The sequence below is a fragment of the Carettochelys insculpta genome, chromosome 20 (genome assembly GCF_033958435.1).
Source record: "Carettochelys insculpta isolate YL-2023 chromosome 20, ASM3395843v1, whole genome shotgun sequence".
In the NCBI taxonomy this organism is placed as follows: domain Eukaryota; kingdom Metazoa; phylum Chordata; order Testudines; family Carettochelyidae; genus Carettochelys; species Carettochelys insculpta.
The window spans coordinates 6,785,990-6,806,668 of NC_134156.1; the positions used below are offsets into that span (position 1 = coordinate 6,785,990).

Sequence of the window (20,679 nt, forward strand, 5' to 3'; positions counted from 1 at the left end):
TTGGGATGTCTACCTGTGGAGTAGCCCCAAGCTCATAATCTTCCCTCAGGATAGAACTTGAAAACAACCTGCAATTTCTTAATAGCTGACCTCAGGCACAAGCACGTGCACACAGAACCTCCTGCCTTGTAGGACACAGGAATCAGCTCATAGTCTTAAAAAGATGATTTTATTAATAAAATAAAGCTGACCTACTTGGTAAGTATATTTTGTTGCTAGGTGTTACAGAGGAAATGGAAAGGTTGATTAAAACCCAGAGAACTGCTTCCCTGGGATTCAGTGTAAAAGTTACAGTGTACAGCAGGGTTCATAAATCAGCCTGAGAAGCTCTAAGAAAGTTCAAAATAGGGGACCAAGTCTGGGAATAAAGCTGATTGCAAGGTAGCCAAATATACATACCAAGTAGGTCTTTTTTAAAGCAGTGCACTTATGGGAGTGGGTATTAAGGGTCAAATCCTGCTCATTTTTATGTGCAGATTCGCGGAGGTCAACAGGACTCAAGGTGAGCACCATTACGTCTCATTTGACTCCGTTGTTCCTACTTATATACTGCTTTGCGGAGAGTGGTTATTTCTCCTTTTACTTTTCTTCTTGGCAGGGTTCAGAGAGAGCAGCTGACTGCCATCTTCAGGCTCATGGAGGAGAACAGCGAGAAATTTGGAGAGATGTCTGAAGGAGATGTGAAAGAACAGCTTAAACTCTACGACATGTAGGCTCGCAGCTGCTATCATAGTGTATGGCCTGCCTGCAGCTCTTATCATTCAAACACTGGAGAATGTAGCGCTATAAACATATCACTAGATGCATAATCAGCTTCATATTTTGGATGGTTTTTCAAAAATGTGTTGGCTTCTTTCAAATATTTCAAAGACTTGTAATTTCTATTCCTTTTTACTGATTTACCGAGAAGAGCAATTGCCGTATTTTTGTCTGATGCAGAGACATTTTAGCTCTTTCTGGTCAGTTAAGAGCCAGACCATGGAGCATGGTGAATTTGTAACTGCACTCTGTGTATGTAAGTGTATTTCTTTACTCTGATCCTCCATTACAGTGTCAGAAGGAATCACAGTGCTGTAAAACAGCAGCTGCTACCCACTCGGATGGCTATAATGGGAGGTTACCCTTTTAGTGTATGTTTGCACTGCAGGTGAGAGCGTGCTTCTCTGTGTGGATAGACACACACACAGAAGCTTGGGTTAGATGCCCAAGTACAATCATGCTCAGTCAGTTCCCTCTGTACGTGCTTGGGCAGGTGGACTGAGCCATTGCCCATACCACCACAGCTGCACTGGTATTTTTTGTACACCAATCCAAGCAGATCTAGCATGTGTCTGTCTTCCCATGATGAGAAAGCACGCCGCCGGATTCAGCACAGACATGCATTTGGTCAGGATCATGTCCATCAATTATGCAGACAGCGTGGGGCTGGTGGCAGGTAACTCTGGCGTCAGTTGTTTGTCTGGAAACCAGTTAAGTATCTCTTTATGGGTATAAACTGCATCAACTTTTCAATTCCAGTTTGGGAAAAGTCATGTCCCCCTCAAATTTTGCTTCTCCATAAAAGTGGGGGACGTCTGTTGTTTCACTCATCCCGTAATGTAGAAGCAGAAATGGTAACTTTCGTTAGAATTTTTGAATGGAAGCAAGACTGGCCATCTTTGAAAATGATCTTTGGTCTACCAAGTACATGAGAGGCACAATGAGAAACTGATGTACAGCTACATCATAGTCCTTTGTGAGACAGAGTGAGGGAGAGCAGATTTTGGATATAGTTAAAATAGGTTGTGGGTAGAGGATGGGGTCATGTGAAGTGATGTAGCAGATGATGCAGGGAAGAGCAGAATGTCCATTTTTGGATATTCCTTGAGTGAGCTTTTAATGTTATATAGTGTGGATCCTAGCCATGGTCCTGGGCCCCTGTTTCAGAGCACACTTCAAGACCACTCATAAAATGTGGATTTGTTTCTGCAGCTGGCTAACCCGTCATGCTGTGCCAAAAGAGGAGAGCCACCAACGTAGACACCAGCAGGCAGAAACTTTTGTTGCAGACTGTAAACTCTCTGGGGCAGAAACTTTCTTTGTTCTGAGTTTGTGCAGCTGCTAGTGCAATGGGGCCTAGTCCAGGATTCCAGCTTCCATGGGGTATCATAGTACTAATAGTTATTAATTAAGCGGCATTAGCACCAAGAGGGGCAGAATTAGACAATTCTCTCTCACTCTGGTTCACAATCCCACTGGTTATTAAATAAGTAGCCAAATCTAATGCATTAATGCTCAAGTTGGGTCTATTCTAGTTTCTGGTATCCTTCAGGGCATGTTCCTTTCTCCTTCAGCTCCTACCCATTCACGTACTGGTAAATAAACTACCAAAAGATACACTGAAATTACTAAGAGGAGCTACTGTGTCCAACTTGAATTACATTTTCCATGATGCAGAATGTTTATTATATGGAAGCTCTGTGAATTCACAAAAAAGGGCATGTTTCAAATCCATTTTGTTTCACTGTATTTTGAACAGCCATGACCAGATGTTGGTACTTCTAGTTCATCAAGAAAATTGTACTAAATTCCTTGCACTCTGTATGTACTAGTTTCTCTTGCTTTTATGAAATCCCTTTAATCCCTTCACATCAGGGGACATATCCTAGTTTATGCCGTTGTTGACGCCACCCAACAGTTTAACTTCTTCCAGCCCCATTCTAAGGACTAGTCATTTTAACAATTAAGATTTCTTTCCTTTAGGTTTGAGAAACCATCTCACTAGCAGAACACTTCTTAATCACATAGATTCCATAGCAGAATAAGAAACAGCTTTTTAAAAACATAATGCTTTCTATTTTTTTTTCACTTGGGTGGAGGTGTCTTGCTTGCAGACATATTAATTGCAATATTATGCTGACTTTCCCATGAAATTCTGGGAAATTTGACTTTTATGTCCGAAAATCTTGTAATTTCAGTTTTATTCCCATGGCTTCTTTTAAATATTATTTTTTCCTTTACATTTGGGCTGCTTCTATGCATATGGAGTTCTGAAAATTGAGCAATACACTGTAACTGACCCCAGCAATGGTGCAAGCATGAGCACAGGCTGTGTGCTAGTATTTTACTCCTGTCCATGTAAACCCAGCTTGACAAAATCCTGGCTGAGATGACTTAGTTGGGGTTGATCCTGCTTGTGCACTAGCGGGCTGGACTCAATGACCTCCTGAGGTCCCTTCCAGCCCTAGGATTCTCTAATAAACCTGTTTAGAGGTAGGTGAAATGGGTGGTTAAAATTCTAGCAGTGGTTATGCAATGGTACAAACAAACAAAACCCCCAAGGCTCAAGTGTAAAAAAGAAATGAAACCTATTCTACTATGATCTCTCTGAGCTATGCTAATCACATACTAGATAAAATAATTGTGAGATTAGAACCCTTTTGTTGGTCTAATGTTCAGATTCTTAATGTGGATAAAAGTGTACTTTCTTAGAAAACTTTAATAAAGATAAGCCTGTTGTACATCTGTCTGACATCAGTTTATCTTGTTTAATAAACTGACTACAAGTTTCATCTCCACTTCTGATCCATCAGTAAGTGCGTGTCTACATTGGGCAATTTACCAGCATTATTATACCAGTATCGTTAGGCCCCTGAAGTTATACAGGTATAATTCCCCATGCAGACAGTCTTATTAGAAATAACCGTAGCCTTTTTCCTGTAAGCTAAAAGGCCACTCTTACACCCATAGGAATACAGCAGCATAGGTATTTCTGTATAGTAATGCTGGTAAACTGCCCTAGAATCCAGAGATGGGCACTGGAGCAATGACAGGTCCCACGTGGCAAGCTGTGGGTTTTTTCTTTGTAAAGCTCCAAGCCCCCTGAGTTTGGCGGTGGCTGCTGTAATGCATCGGTGTGGGGCACGACACCGCTAATTTAAATGTTAGAAGCACCAAGGTTCCGCTACCTCCCGCCCTCCTGGTGATGTGTTATAGGGAAACTCCGCAAAGGGCAAACAGGGATTGGGTGACCCCGCGTGGCCGCCAGGGGAACAGAGACCGTGGATGTCACCATGGCAACCCCGCCTCAGGACCGGCGTCGCGCCCCTAGACGAGACCCTAGCCTGTTGCCATGGCGACTTCAACGGCCACCCGGGGGGGTCAGGAGGTGAGACCGAGGCACTCCCGCGAAGGAACTGACCCCCGTTTCCCAACTGACTTGCGACGCTGACTAGAATTGGCCCTAGTAGGCTTCCGTGCTCAGGCGGCAGCTGGAAAAGCACCTGGGTGGACTACCCCATGACTCGACCAGTGCGCATGCGTTGTTCCAAGAGCCGCTCAGGGCGAAAAGTACACGTGGCGCGCACCTGATCTCGGAAAGCGGCTGCGACAACCGTTATGCGCCTCGCGTGAGCTCGCGGCGCCCTAAAACGCGCCCTGCGCATGCGTATGCCTGGCCCGTGCCGGAGCCCCGCGCGCTACGCTCCATACTTGCCATGCGCGGACTCGGCGAGTGCCCGGATGGACGCGGCCGTGGGGCCCATGCGCAGTGCCAAGCGGCTGTGGCGCTGGGTATGGGTAAGTTATGGGGGCGGTCTAATACCAAGCGAGGCAGTTAGGCGGCTGGTCCGGCCGCTTCTCGCCCTGCCTCCCCTCTCTCAGCCTCCAGGGGCCGGCACCTGGGGTAGGAGCTGATGCTGCGGCAGCGTCCAGGCAACCAGGTGTGGGGCCTGCCCCACAGGGCCCCCGGCCGGGGCCGATGCCAGCCGCCGTGGCAGGTCGCTCGCAGGAAGAGGGCGAGTGGCTCTGGCCGGCGGCGGCGGCGGCAGCTGCTGCGGCAGCTGCTGCCAGGGATGCCGGCCGCCCCCAAGGCGAAGGCAGGCGCGGGGAGCGTGGCAGCGGGCCCGAAGGGTAAGGCAGCTGGAGGGCCAAACCCCAAGCCAACAGCCGGCAGCGTGGTGGCCCCTGCAGTGGCAGCAGGGCCGGGCCCCGTGGCGGAGGTGGCTGGCGAGAGCGTTGAAGAGCTGACAGTGGCAGCTTTGGATCCTGTGGCAAACGTGGCCGAGAGGGGTACAACGCAGACCACAACGAAGGTGGCTACTGAGGAACTGACAGGGACGACCACAGCAGCAAGCTCGGGAACGGTGGGGAAGGCAACCAGCAGGAGCCGTGTGACCTCAAGCCCTGGAGCGACCTTGGCAGCCTCAAACCCCATGGCGATGTGCCCCAGCGGGAACGTGGCTAACGGTGTAATTCATTCTTCCAATTTTGGGTCACCGGCAGCCACCCTACTGCCAGAAGACAACAGTGGCTTACCTGTATACGTATCAGCCCCCAACAGCAGCAGCACTTTGGCTTTTAAGGATCCTGTGGCTTCAGTTGCAGCCACAAAGAGGCATAACAGTAATGGCCCTATGTGTGGGAATCCAGCAGCCAAGAACCTCAAGTTGCCTGGACCTGATAACAGCCATAGTCCAGCCCTTTTGGAAGCCTTCAAGGCTGTGATAGCAGCTGGTGGTAGTGGCTGGCTGGACCCATCAGCAGTGGCCGCAGTGAGAACAAAACTGGAAGTGGGATGTTCCTTTGAGGAGGACCTTGGAAGCGGGAGCAGAGAGACAAGTGGCAAGAGCAGTGAACCAGAACAACTCACCTGGACCCCCACCCTACTTGTGAGAGGACGCAGGAGAAAGAAGAAGCCCGTTAACCAGGAGCGCACAACTTTTGTGACCCTTGTGCCATGCACAGAGAATAAGATAAAGGAGACTAAGGTCAATTCCCCAAGATCAGAGGACCAAGCAGAGGCTTACAATATGGAGCCCATGCAGTCATTTTCCCCACCACAGTCCCCTATTAGAAGCATGGTACCAGGTGAGTGGAGTGAGAGGACTTGTAGCTCATGAAAGTTCTATAATTCAATTCATGGCCATACAAGACATAGAGACTAGTTCTAGGATATGATGCTTTATCTTGAGAGGTAGTCTGAAAGGGATAGTGGGGCGGGGGATCAATTGTATATCTTTTTCATGCTACTTTATGAGGTATGGGGAAAAAATAAAAAGACTGACATACATATAGTGATGAGCAAGAAGTAGAAATGATTCTGTGTCTTTATGTAGATCCCTGTTTTCCCTCAAAGACAATGGGTGGTTAGGAAAAAAAAAGCTGTGGGAAATTTTGAGAAATAAGTCAACGAAAACAACTCGGAAGTAGTAGCGGTTTTTATTTTTTTAGTATTCCTTGTTAACACTTTTTATTTAGCTCAGATATCTCAGAATCCACTAGGAGAAAATATATCATACAATATGAGACAGTGTTCCCTTTAATTCTTTCCATACATGTTCAGAATAAATGTTTTTATATTCACTAAGGCATGTAGAGATGTGCACCACCAGTAGAAACAAAAACCTAGCAGTGGGCACTGCATTAATCAGCTGGACAGCATTTGAATCTCTCCTGAACGGTACACAAGTGCCCATCTTACAGGGAACACTGTTATGAATTGAGGGAGTTTCAAGTTCACATCTGAAACTTCCAAAGAATGTCCCCACAAAAGCAAGGAACACCCTGCATACTGATGACTCTTCCTTCTCCCATCTCCTTACTACATCTTTCCTATCTCCATGTATTCTTATTTTAATTTGTTAGTGAATCTTTTTTTTTTTTTGCTTACATGTCTCATGTATTTTTGTGCTTTTCAGGCTCTATTTTTGCTGTTGTGATGGTACCATGAATGCAAATGAGTGACAGGGAATATGTTAATATCTAGGCAGTAACTAAAAAACAGAAAATCTTAACCAATTTGGCTTTGGAGGTGCAGGAAATGTTAAACTACTAACTGAAAAGAAGCCATGCTGTGAGCCAGAGGTTACTGATATGCAGTGTTGTAGCAGTGTCAGTCCCAGGTTACTAGAAAAACTCATCACCAGAAGTAGGTTTTAATAAAAGACATTACCTCACCCACCAGGTGTCTTTGGAAGTTGCTTGACTTTCAGTGAATGAAGCAGCTTTAACGGTGGTTTGTAACCTATCCTTTAAATCAGCTTTGGTACTCAATGATTAGAAGACAGCTAATATAACACCCATATTTAAAAAGGGCTCTAAAGGAGACCCTAGCAATTATAGACCGGTAAGTCTAACGTCAGTACCAGGCAAATTAGTAGAAACAATAGTAAAGAATAAAATTGTCAGACACTTAGAGGAACGTGATTTGTTGAGCAAAAGTCAACATGGTTTCTGTAAAGGAAAGTTGTGTCTTACTAATCTATTAGAGTTCTTTGAAGGAGTTAACAAGCATGCGGACAAGGGGGATCCAGTAGACATAGTATACTTAGATTTCCAGAAAGCCTTTGACATGGTCCCTCACCAAAGGCTCTTACGTAAATTAGGTGGTCATGGGATAGGAGGAAAGATCCTTTCATGGATTGGGAACTGGTTAAAAGACAGGAAACAAAAGGGTAGGAATAAATGGTAAATTTTCCACAGTAGAAGGGGGTAACTAGTGGTGTTCCCCAAGGGTCAGTCTTGGGACCAATCTTGTTCAACTTGTTTGTCAATGATCTAGAGAAAGGGGTAAGCAGTGAGGTGGCAAAGTTTGCAAATGACACCAAACTGTTCAGGATAGTCAAAACCAAAGCACACTGTGGAGAACTTCAAAAAGATCTCAGCAAGCTGAGTGATTGGGCAGCAAAATGGCAAGTGACATTTAATGTGGGTAAATGTAAGCTAGTGCACATTGGGGAAAGATAACCCCAATTATACATACCATATGATGGGGGCAAGTTTAGCTACAACAGATCAGCAAAGGGATCTTGGAATTATAGTGGATAGTTCTCTGAAAACATCCACACAGTGTGCAGCGGCAGTTAGTAAGGCAAATAGGATGTTAGGAATTATTAAAAAAGGGATAGAAAATACAGCGAAGAATATCTTACTTCCCCTATATAAAACTATGGTACGCCCACATCTTGAGTACTGCGTGCAGATGTGGTGGTCTCACCTGAAAAAAGATATATTGGCGTTAGAAAAGGTTCAGAAAAGGGCAACTAAAATGATTAAGGGTTTGGAACGGGTCCCATATGAGGAGAGACTAGAGAGACTGGCACTTTTCGGTCTAGAAAAGAGGAGACGGCGGGGGGGGGGGGCCGGGAATATGGTAGAGGTACATAAAATCATGAATGGTGTGGAGAAAGTGAATACAGAAAAGTTATTTACTTGTTCCCATAATATAAGAACTAGAGGACACCAAATGAAATTAATGGGTAGCAGGTTCAAAATTAATAAAAGAAAGTTTTTCTTCACACAGCGCACAGTCAACCTGTGGAACTCCTTACTAGAGAACGCTGTGAAGGCCAGGACTAACAAAGTTTAAAAAAGAGCTCGATAAATATTTGGAGGTTAGGTCCATAGGTGGCTATTAGCAAGGGGTAGGCTATGGTAACTAGCCTTTTGTCAAAGGTGGGAGATGGATGGCAGGAGACAAATCACTTGATCATTGTCTTTGGTTCACCCCCTCTGGGGCACCTGGCATTGGCTACTGTTGGCAGGCAGGATACTGGGCTAGATGGACCTTTGGTCTGACCCAGTATGGCTGTTCTTATGTTCTAATGGCAGGAAACTGTGGGCAGGCAGTGCATTGCATCTGATTAAGAATGAAAAGGTGGAGGGGACTGAGACAAGCAAAGAAATCTGATGATTTGGGATTAGTATCCATGGAACTAAAGGAAGGAGAGCCCTCATCCCAGTTACTTTTTTGGAGAAAAAAATGTATTCTGAAATCATCTTAATGCTAAAACAAAATTATGCCTTTTTCCCCATTTTGACTTTTCAGTGTCTTTTATTTTCTTAGGTCATTTGACTTGGTCTTTGTCTAATACTTGATTTCAATCAAGAAGTGTGGAAATTGAAGGAAATAGAGATGGAAGTTGATCTGTTCTGTCATCTATCTTACATACCTGCTCTCTGGGCAGGGTGGGATTGTTCCCTACAAGACTTTTCCCTAATGCTGTCTCTGTCTGAATATCTCAGTCAAGGGAGTTTCCACTTCCCTGTTACACAAAAATCCCCTTGGGGTTGTCCCCCAGCTGTGTGCATCAAGCACCTTCCTGCTCTCTGAGGCTCTTCACCACTGTCCTCCTCCAGAGCAACACAGACACTGAAATGGTTCAGCTCCAGGAGAGCTCACTATAAGGGCTCAGGCCCCAAGGAAACCAACCCTCAAAAGGGACCAAAAGTCCAAAGAAATCTATCTTACTTTATGTAAAAGTTTTACACAGAGAAAGGTCATAAGGTCTACCCCCCTTTATCATTGAAAGGGAGACATGCACAGTGGTTGCCTGCCATCCCCTCTCCCCCATAACAATAATTTATACTGGGCTTGATGATACACAAGCATTTTTTAATAAGTGTATGAAGTAGGCTTTAAATAGTTGTAAGTGAAAACAGTCAGGTCAAAGTAAGTTACTGAGTTAAAATAATGCCAGCTAATTCTAATATGCTATGACACTTGTTACATGCAAATTCTTACCCTAAACAGTTGATCTAAATATCTCTTTCACAAGCTAAGCAACCTCCTAGTTTTGGCCTGATCCTTCCCCCTCTTCAGTTTGTAGGCCTGATCTGCGCTAGGAGATTAAGTCGAATTTAAGTGTCTAAGGTCGATTTTTACAAACCATCAGTCTACAACCCAGCGCTCCATAGGTCAATTTTAAGGGGCTCTAACAGCGACTTTTGTGATACTGATTTCCCTGGGTGTAACTCCTAAAAGTCAATTTTACAATGTTGTGCTATACAAGTGCAGATGGCAGCATTATTAAAATTGATTTCTATTAGCCTCCAAAACTGTCCCACAATTCCCCTTTATGTATCCTTTCTGGTCATCACTCCACTTCCACTGCTCTCCGGATGAGCCAGTAGTAGGTGACAGGAAGTGGTGGTCATAAAAATTCCTGGGTTTATTAGATTTCCTCTCTGGCCAGCATGGTGAGCAGACGTGTGGATCACATCTCCTCAGCACACTTAGCACACCTTGTAGCCATGAGTTCTCAGGATTGCAAAAGGGCCCCAGCATAAAGCCAACAGTAGATCTTGCAACTCATCTCGAAGGGGGAAGAAGCTATCTTCCTCCAGCTCAAAGCCAGCAAAAGAAATGCTGATATTTATGCTAAGATATCACAAGGCATGATTCAGAAAGGGTACAACAGGGACGCTCAGCAGTGCTACATAAAAAATCAAGGAGCTGAGGTAAAGCTGCCAGAAATGCAAGTAAGTTAACGGTCAGTCTGGGGCATCTCCCTAGAGATGCTGATACAACAATGAGCTTCATGCTGTTTGGGCGACAGACACAACCTCTTCCTCAGAAGACGACTCAACACCTATTTACAGAGTGTTCCTTGGGAGGAGGATGACTCTCATCCTGGTGGGTGACAGCAGAGTCCAGTCGAGCACAGAAGCAGAGCCTGAAACCCAGGAGCTGTTTTTTGACTTGGAGCCCATCCCCTTAACTCAGGAGGCAGCTTCAGAGACAGCTTCGGATCCTGGAGAGGAGACTTCTGGTAAGCAGGTGTTTTTTCTCCTGATAATAGTATGTTGCAATTGTGGGGTGGAGGGTCTATGCCTGTTTCTTTTAGAACAGTTTGTTAATATTTCTGGGGATGGAGTGCTGATCCTGTTTGGACAAAGCTGAAGGTGTGAGACAGGCATTCTTGGATTCTCCTCATGAAATTTTTGGGGAGACCTAACTTGTTCCTGCTTCCATGGTAAGACACCTTACCACACCAAGACACCAGTAAGTAATCTGGAAGCATGGCCCCCAGAGCATTCTTGCAAATTTTTCAGCATTGTACCCAGACAGAACAAGTAATCTCTCCTTATCCTCTTCCTGAGGAGGCTGATGTCTCATCTGGCAACCTAGAACAGATGGGAAGTTTCACGAGTCTCTGATTTTGTGCCTGTAACCTACCTAGTGCAGAGCAAAACTCGTGCATCTCCTGGAGTAATCGCTTTAAAATCCAGGTACTACTTCAAGCAGCGCACGCTCCAGGCAACCCTCTTACCTCCATCCAGCGGACGATCGGATACTCCCTGGGTTCATGTGCTCCAGGCAACCCCCCACAGTCCGACAGGTGATCAGACCCTTCCCTGGTTCATGTGCATGCCTGTGGTGACTTTTAATGATTTTTATCAGAGAGGTAGCCGAGTTAATCTATCTTCAGAAACAACAAGAAGTCCTGTGGCAGCTTCTAAACTAACAGATGTTCTGGAGCGTAAGCTTTCATGGGCAAGGACCCGCTTCGTCACGTGCATCTGCATGTGAAGCAGGTCTTTGCCCATGAAAGCTTATGCTCCACAATATGGTAGTGTAGAAGGTGCCACAGGACTTCTTGTTGTTTTTAATGAATTTTAACTCCTGCAGCCGCCACTTTAAAATCCAGGCACTGCTTTAAGAACACCACAATGCTTTAAGAAAAAATTTTTCCTGTGATCTGAAGATACCTTCAACACCATGGTAAGCTAAATCTCAACTGCAGAAGAGTTTAAATTGTTCTGCTTGGAATTATGCATCCTTCAGTCTTAAAAGTCACCAGAGTAACTTTGCGGTTGCAATATGTTCTTCCATAGAGACAGACAGCCATTCATTCTGTCGGTATGGTCATTGTTCCAAGTAAGGACGAAAATATATTGACAATGTCATTAATATTTCTACATTTATTTTATCAGGAAACGACCTTGGTGGATGACAGAGAGGCTCAAGTCTCACCCATAAGAGGTTGCTCCAAATGTGGAGGAGGAGGAAGTTCCAGCATGAATGTTGGAGACTTATTTTGATGTTGTAACAAAGGAAAAAGGAGATCTGATTGACTGGAGAAAAAACATGATGGACCGTCAAGCGCAAATGCTTGCTTCATTCATGTCCATAATGGCAGGCGGCGTTGATTGAGTCACTGATTGAGAAGTCACAATCAGTGATCTCTGCCTTAAGTGAAACAATGCTTGAGAAAACAAAGTCAGTGAGCTCTGCACCCTCCTCCTGCAACACATGCCCCATGACATGCCACTCTATCCATCCCCATTACCTTCCCCTTTTAGAATCCGTGTGTCCTCAGGCCACTCCAGGCACCACTATTACATACCACTTGTATCCATTCGTCCTCCTAACCAGCATAGGGCACTGCATCCCCCAGCCACGGCAGGCACTAGCATTTTAGACCTCCCTCAGCCCAATCAGTCCACTCCCCAGCTCCTGGTCCTGTATCCCCTCGTCACTCCAGGCACCATCACAAGACATCTCCCTCAACCAAGTCAGCCCACTCCCCTGCTCTTGGCTCTGCATCTTCTATCCAGTCTATTCCCCTTGCCCCTCCCATACCTCCTCCCTTCACCCATTCCTCCCCTTCCTCTCATGGAGGACCCAGAACGAGGGTAGGAAAGCCATGAAGAGCCCTGCTGTCTAGCCCCACAAAATCACTCCCCAGCAGAAGTTTAACCTGTGATGACAAGCCATGACTTTATTATCCTTTTTCCCTCCCACCCATCTACCCACCACTCTGCCACTAGGGCCCCCTAAATAAAAACTTTATATTTGGAAAAAGAATTTTGTTTATTGGTTAACATGCTTTGGGGTTGGCTGAGTGGTGATGGCTGTCACGCAGTTGAAGCAGGGTTTCATAAAGGGTAAGGAAACAGCATGGGTGGTGGTGGGAATGCCCATTAATGTCCTTCACGCTCATTCACAAACTTGATTTTTCAAGGCATTCCTGATTTTTTTTCAATGCCTCTTTCTGAGCTTTCCTGTTGTCCCTTGGGGTTGTTTGATAATTTCTTGCCTGGATCTCTGCTTCAGCCCCCTATGCAGGCATGATACTTCCCTCCTTGCCCCACAAATGTTACGAAGAATACAGCAGGCCCCAATGACAAGAGTAATGTTTTCTTAATTGAAGTCTAAGCAGGCTAGAAGGCACCTAACCTGGCTTCTAAATGGCCAAAGTCACATTTTACCACTATTCTGCACCTGCTGAGCTGTGATTAAAGAGCTGGAGTTCAGGTTGCTTGTGTATGGCTTCCTGAGCCAAGGGAACAAGGTAAGCAGGGTCACCCATAATCAATATGGACATTTCCGTGCCCTTATTGTGAATTATCTCTGTTAATTCGTTGGGAAGACAGTTCCACTCTGGAGCCTTACAAACAGACCAGAATTCCTAAAGTTTTGCATGCCCTGCATCCTTCCTGACCACCCCATGATACAATCTTTGTGATCCACCAACACCTGCAACACTATGGAGAAGTATCGCTTGCAGTTGTTATACTCAGAAGCCTGGTGGTCCAGTGTCAGGCTGGAGATGCATGTTCCATCTGTGGCTCCACCACAGGTAGGGAACCCCAAAGCAGCAGATCTGTCCACTATCTTCTGCATGTTCCTCAGAGTCATTGTCTTTTGCAGGAGAGGCTTGTTGATCATCATGGCTACCTGGATGACAACAGCCCCCACTGAAGATTGATTTCCTAGTGATGGGTGGCTATCTGGCATTGCAAACTTCCACAGAGAAATTGCCACGTGTTCCTTAACTGCCAAAGCAGGTCTCGCTCTGGTATTGCTGTTCTTTAGGGTGGGAGACAGCACTTCACAAAGTTTCGTGAAAGTGGCCTTGTGCATGCAAAAGTTTTGCAGCCGCTGCTTTTTGTCCTATGACTGCAAAATGATGCGATCCCGCCAGTCTGAGCTGGTTTTGAGGATCCAGAACCTGTGCTCCCTGCTGTGCAGTGCTGTCAGCATCTCTGCTGTGCTTCTGTTCCAATCTTCACATCCATCAGTGCCCCCAGCAGCAATGAGCTGATACTGCATGGGCAGTACATTCAGAATATACTGTATCACAGTGTGGAAACTCAAAACAGAACACAGCAACAAACTTTGAAGTGACTTGGTATCCATGTTAGTGTTTGTAATGGCCGAGGGTCTGCAACCCATGGGGTTCTTTAAAGACCTCTTTGTGGCCCCCAATGCTATAATTGCAAAGGTTTAAAAAAAAAAAAAAAGGATGGTTTTTGATACATGGTGAATGTCTAAAAGCCCAAGAAGAAACAACACATATCTAAATAACAAATGATATGGGATCTCAAACATTGGATAATTGCCCCCTTTAATTATGAGCAGTGCATTGTGGGATATGATACTGTATCCATGTTTCCATAGTGTTGCTAATGAAGTCTTGATTTTAAAAAGGAAAAGGAAACTTGCTGCATTCCTCCAGTAAAGGGCAACACACATTTGAAGAAAGAAAATTAAACATGAAATAAATTGGCATAATTAAAGTGGGGTTGGAATGGCTTCAAAAAAGAGGAGAATCGAAGATGAAAACAGAATTTCAAACTGAATAGACCCAATCCTTCACATTTATATTGCGTTCATCTGGGCTCCCTTTATGTCTCATTTCCAATGAGAAATTTGCCAACAGCTGAAAAAGCAATCACGAGAATATGTAAAAAGTTTGTGAAGGTCCTACAGTAAACATGTAGCGCATTGCAAATCATTGTGTGTGCTGTTCTTAAAATAGGGGGTAACAAAAAGTATGGTTTGATTTTATTTGTTAAGGACTGTCTCATATTCAAATGCATTGTGGCTCTCTATATAAATGTAAAGAATTGAGTTTTTTACCAAATTGGAAAAATGTCTCCTTGTTATTTTGGTTGCCTACCCCTGGTAATGGCAGATGACAGTCAATATAAAAAACATGCAAAAATGCTCTGTTTGAAGCAGGAAGTGAGGGAAGTGCATTCTGGGATGATATCAGAAACCCAGAACCACTTGCAGGAACTTTTTTTCCCCACAAGACACCAGCACAAAATCCCAAAATGCAGCAGGTCTGCAGGAACTGTGGGATAGGTGCCCACAATGCACTGCTTCCACATTCAGACTTAGGTTACCTTATGGGGACACACTATGTTGACCGTGAGCGGTTTAGGACACTCAAATTCAACTTTATAAAATCTAGTTTTAAAAAGTTGACTTTAACAAATTTTACTTTTTTCTCAAGTGGAGATGATTCCAGCAGGCATCTTGGGTGGGAGGTCTCCTGGGGATTGCCTCGCTGTCTGATTTTTTTTTTTTTCCCTCCACTCCTTATATGCTTTTTGTCCAAGGCAGGAATTCTTTGTGCTCAGTTCACACTTCTCTCACCTGGGTTGGATCTCCGCTTGCTCCCAACTTCGAAGGCGGCATGTTAATCGGGGCGATGAGAGATTACTAATAAAGTGCTGCAGTGAATGTGCAGAACTTCATTACGTTAATTCTCCCCCGCGGCAACTTCTAAGTGTCAAACTTTGAAGTGCTGGCTACACGCACGCTGTCATTTTGACGTTTGACACTTAGAAATTGCTGCGGGGGAGAATTAGCCCATTGAAGTGCTGCGTATTCACCTCAGCACTTCCTTAGTAATTCCCCATCACCCTGATTAATATGCCCCTTCAAAGCTGGGGGCAAGTGTAGACAAGCTCCTCAGAGTGGGAAAGCACCAGATACAAAATGGGTTTCAGGATCAGGTGGCCTGGTAATTTGTCTAAAGTATTTATATTCATAAGCCAGTTTTCATAAAGCATGGGTGGAGGGCCATGCCATCTTTTTTGTTCATTTAGGGTTGGGGGAGTTTGTTTTTTTCTCTTATCTGTTTTTGATTGCTTTTGGTGCTTCCTGGTTTTATGTCTTCCCCTCCCAAACTCTACTCCCTTACTTCTTTGTTCTCATACACATCCGTATATCCAGTTTTCCCTCTTCCAATTCTTCCTTGTATTGTGGACAGAACTGGAACAGGAGTGCTGGTAGCAGGCAGAGCGTAATTTGGGAGTGAGCGGTTGAGAGACTGCAAGGCAGCAGTCATACTCAAAGTATACAAGGCAATAATGCAAAAAAGCAGGAATGTTATTTGAAAATGTTTACTTGATGATGGCAAGAAAATCCGTTGAGTTTAACAGCCTGAATAACATGGTTGGAAGTATCTTGAAGGTGAGCCCCCATCCCACCCTCAAAACAAATTGACAGCATTATGCATCTTGTATTGGGAAGACATGAAATAGTAGAAATAGGATTTAATTATAACTCTTAAGCCTCTCCATGAAGGATGTTTCTGGAGAGTTTACTTTGAGCTTCAGAGAATTAAGGTGCAACCTCAAGTATATATGTCTGGTAAAGAAAATCAGCCTGTTCATCATGTGGTTGTTCCTTATTCTTTTCTTTGTTATAATTTGGTGCTTGAAAAACACTCTTGTTATTTTGAAGTTTTATAGTTTTCAGTCAGCTAGGACGGGTGTTCCTGGGGTGTAGCATATAAGCTTTAGACGTTCTATAAAATGATTAACTGTGTGATGTTTTATTTTAGGTGGTGGTAACTTTATGCAAGCTGAACCAAAGGAAATATGGATTTGCGGCCATTCTGTGATTTTGCTGACAAAGAAGAGGGCAAGCACTCACCCACATGGGCTGCAGCTGGGTTTCCCAATTTCGAGTGCATTTGTATATTGGCATGGCATACAGGCAATGCTGTGGGATCAGCTCTTGCCTCTTCTTCATGAAATTTATTACCTCAGATCGTCTCCATCAATTATAGTAATTCACCTTGGGGAAAACGATCTGGTGCAACAGAGTAGAATGTCACTCATTGTCAAAATGAAAAGTGACTTGGGCATCCTTAGAAGGGCCTTTCCTGATACCCATATAATTTGGTCTTCAATGTTGCCAAGGCGTTTTTGGAAAAGAGCTGAAAAACCAAAAAGTATAGAAAAGGTACGGAAGAGGATTAACAGGGAGATGTCCAATTATTGCAGTGAAAATGGCATAATGTTTTTGAAACATGATTTCATTACTCATGATAAGCCAAACATGTTCCTGCCTGACGTAGATGACCTGTCTGATGTAGGAGCTGATGTTTTTATAGCAGATTTAAAAGGGGCCCTATCCTCCTGCCTGGGTTCTGATAAAGGCTAATCTCCTTTTAAAATGAACTTTTCAGGACTGCTCCATGACGTCCCATCTGTGCATGGAAGTCTATGTTTTGAGGGCTGGGAGTGAGGTGGTCATACTAATTGAAAGTTGAAGCTTCATTGCTTGAAACTAGCAGCAGGGAGCATTTTACAGTGCCTGTACATCCCTTTGTTCTTAGCAAGTTCTGGATGCGGAGGAAATTGAGATGGGTTTGAGCTATCTATCCCTGCTCTTTTGCAGGTCTATGCACCGAAGACTGTAGTATCAATGGAGTTACTACCACCCTGGAGACTGGACAGATACATTAACTTGCTCACAAGTTTGTCTTCATTGTGCTGATTATATTGTTCATTTTGATCCCTCATAGCAGTGACTTGTAGACAATAAGCTTTAATGCAGGATTAATTAATGTGAGATGGCTTATTCGCATTTCCATCTTAAATTAGATGTATGTGGAATAAAATTTTGTTTATTAGAGGTGAGTTTAATACACGCATGTACACACGCAAGCTGCATAATGCATTTAAAATGTAAGAGAGTAATACAGTATGTAGTCTTTTATGTTTGGTATAATAGACTGTTGCAAGATAGAGATTCTACAGTATCCCTTGGAAGACCATTCTGTTCCTTAGCTATGCTACTAGTTAGAAAACTTTTTCTAATATCTAATTTTAATCTTCCCTTGCTGCTGATTAAGCCTATTACTTGTCTTACCTTCAGTGGACGTAGAGAATAATTTAATCACAGTGTTCTTTATAACAACCCTTAATGTCATCAAGGGCTGTTATCAGATCATCCCCCACCCCTAACCCCAATTCTCTTTTCTCAAGACTAAACATGCCTAGGTCTTCTGCCTGCCCAGTAGGTCAGATTTTCTAAACCTATATCATTTATGTTCTCTTCTGGACTCTTTCTAGTTGGTCCACATCTCTCTTAAAGTGTGACACCTGGAACTGGATACAGTAGTCCAGCTGAGGCCCCACTAGTGCTAAGTAAAGTAGAAGAATTACTGCCTATGTCTAGTATATGTCACTCCTGTTAATAGACTCCAGGATGACATTAGCCCTTTCCACAACTGTATCATGCTTTTGACTCATACTCCATTTGTGATCCACAACAACCTCCAGATCTGTGTCAGCAGTACTGTCGCCTAGAAAGTCATTCCCCATTTTGTAGTTGAGCATTTGAGCTTTCTGTCCTAAGTGTAGTACTTTACATTAACTTTACTGAATTGCATCTTGTTGATTTCAGACCAACTTTTCAGTTTGTCAGGATTATTTTGAATTCTAATCTTGTCCTCCAGTGTGCTTGCAGCCTCTCCCAGCATGATATGCTGTGCGCATTTTATAAGCATACTGTCCACACCGTTTTCCGTGTTATTAATGAAAACAGCAATTAGTACCAGACCCAGGACTAACTCCTGGAGGAGTTGGAACTCACTTGATTCATCCTTATCAGTTTGACAGTAAACAACTGAAAACTCCTTGAGGATGGTCTTTCAACTGACTGTGTGCTCACTTTATAGTCATCTCATCTAGACTGTGCTTGCCTATATTGCTTATTGGTGTCATGTGAGTCTGTGTCAAAAGCCTTACTAAAAATCAAGGTATATCATGTTAACTCCTACCTCCCATCCATTAGGCAAGTAACCCCATCAAAGAAAGAAAGTAGATTGATTTGGCATGATCTGCTATTCTTTATAACCCGGCTGTCCTCTAGTTGCTTACAAATTAATTGGTTAAATTTGTTCCAGTTTCTGTTTGTGTCAGAGTTAGGCTGACTGGTTTATAATTCTCTGGGTCCTCTTTGTTCCCATTTAAAAAGATAGATACTGTGCCCTTCTTCAGTCTTTAGGGAATTCAGTCAGCCTCCGTGAGTTCTCGCAAATATTTGCTTATGCTTACAAGGTTGCTTCAGCTAGTTCCCTAATTATCATAGGATGAGTTTCATCCGGCCTTGACAACTTGAATGCATGTATCTAAATGTTCTTCCCTATTTTGAGTTGAGATCTTTCCTCCTGGTTATTAATATTATGACCAGATATTCAACACCATTAACCTTTTAGTGAAAACTAAAGTGAAATACTCATTAAACCCTGAGCCTTCTTGATGTCATCAGTCATTAACTCTGCTGCTTTGCTAAACAGAAGACCTACACATTCTTTCATTTTGTTCTTTATGAGTTGTTAACACTAACAGGTACATAGAGCTTACAAGTATTGTTTTTTCAGCTCTTGTTTGAATCTAACTTCTATATAGTGTCTAACTAGTAATTGGCCCCTGCTTCTGTAACTTGCTCTGCAGTAGAGGTTTTGCTAATACCGTCTTCCTTATCTTCTGTTACTCTGCAACCACTCCTCTAATAGCCCATTAATTTCAAATTTCCAGCTATATTCCAGGACTCTTATCTTAAAGCACACTACTAGCGTGGATGCTGATCTGCTGTTTCGCTTTGGGTAAGTCACTTCTTCATGCCTCATCTTCCTGTTTGTAGTCCCACTTCCAATGTACGCGTTTACCTACCTCAAAGGGTATGCTAAAGGTGTTAAGTGCTCAGTAGCTGGGGATGTTTTTATAAGAACATGTAAGTAGTGGGAATTTTTTCATGGGGGGCCAGTGAGCAACTGTGTTTTATGATAATTTATATGAATAATGGTTGAAGAATTGACTGTTGAAATTCCCTCCAGTTTTTATCTTTGTGTTAAGCTTACAGATCAATGCTTAGAGGGATCAGAATAACACTGTTGACGGCATACTGGCCAAAACTCATGTATATACTTTGTTCATTAAATGGCTTATGCAGAAAGGTCATCAGACTAGCAGTGAAAGCAATTCCACAACTTCCTATCTGTTTAGGGGCGTCTGGACTGAGGGTGAAATACCATACTTAGTTGCCAGAAATGGGCAAGAAGAAGAGTTGCATGTATTACCCGTGTATCTTTTGGAGGCATGAGGTAGAACATGCAGGTTAATTTAGGAGGTTCACAGAGTGCCTCTCAAAGCAAGACTGTAGTAATGATTGAATCTCCCAAGAGTGGAGGAATTGGCTGATGACCTCTCTCAATTGGCAACACATAGTTGTTAAGCATTTTTGTCGTTGGAACATGTTTGTAGTGTGAATAATACTGTAACTTCTTTTGTATATGAATAAAGCTAAGATATGTGTGCTCTTCTATTCACAGTCGTGGTATATTTGTATGCCTTGGTGAAGTGCCTAGAATCCTAGGGCTGTTAAGGACCTCAGGAGGTCCTACCTGTGTTTAGTTTTTTGCAAACTAGTAAAACTTTGCATTTTGCGTGGCATTGCAACCTGAAAATTATCACAATGGGGAAAGCTGTTCCTATTCTAGGGAACAATATTTTTCACCACTGTTTGATTTCTGTTATAGCACTGGCAACGTGTCCCTCTTGATGTCTGCCAGTGACGCTCAGAAATTATGAATTAATTACAATTTAATTGATCAAACAGCTTAGTTTATCTAGGTATGAAGTGAAATTTCAGAGTAGTACTAAGAAAACTTTTAATATAGTAATTGAACTTCTAATCTTTTCTCTATGCCTGTACCCAGTATCTCTCAATATGGCTTGTAAGCCTAAATGTCAGCACTCCGTAATGATTAATATGGTAGTAAAAGAAACTACACAGTATTTCTTTGTAAATGAAGTGGTGCCTTTCTCATATTAGTTTGTACCAGCCTCTCATTTTTTGCTGATTCTAGTTTTGGCTGGAACTCA

At 43.5% G+C, this 20,679-nt stretch overlaps 2 protein-coding genes across 10 annotated transcripts in view; both read left to right on the forward strand.

Annotated features, from left to right (window-relative positions):
• Nucleotides 1-3,500, forward strand: part of MXRA7 (matrix remodeling associated 7) — a 54,518-nt gene extending 51,018 nt beyond the window's left edge. For both annotated transcript variants that reach the window (XM_075014936.1, XM_075014937.1), the window contains exon 4: nt 599-3,500. In XM_075014936.1, the coding sequence (XP_074871037.1) occupies nt 599-713 (115 nt within the window). In that variant the 3' untranslated portion in view covers nt 714-3,500. The remainder of the gene's footprint in view (nt 1-598) is intronic.
• Nucleotides 3,501-4,361: 861 nt separating this feature from the next.
• ST6GALNAC1 (ST6 N-acetylgalactosaminide alpha-2,6-sialyltransferase 1) overlaps nt 4,362-20,679 on the forward strand; it is a 75,782-nt gene continuing 59,464 nt past the window's right edge. For 2 of the 8 annotated variants that reach the window (XM_075014502.1, XM_075014500.1), the window contains exons 1-2: nt 4,362-5,847; nt 16,344-16,747. Coding sequence is in view for 5 of the 8 variants with exons in the window: in XM_075014500.1 (XP_074870601.1) it covers nt 4,674-5,847; nt 16,344-16,747 (1,578 nt within the window). In the remaining 3 variants the exon portion in view is untranslated. Of the gene's footprint in view, nt 5,848-6,677; nt 8,039-8,824; nt 10,530-10,860; nt 11,100-11,694; nt 13,303-16,343; nt 20,117-20,679 lie in introns of those variants that run through there. The other 6 variants (XR_012648242.1, XR_012648243.1, XM_075014501.1 and 3 more) reach the window with 6 other exon arrangements.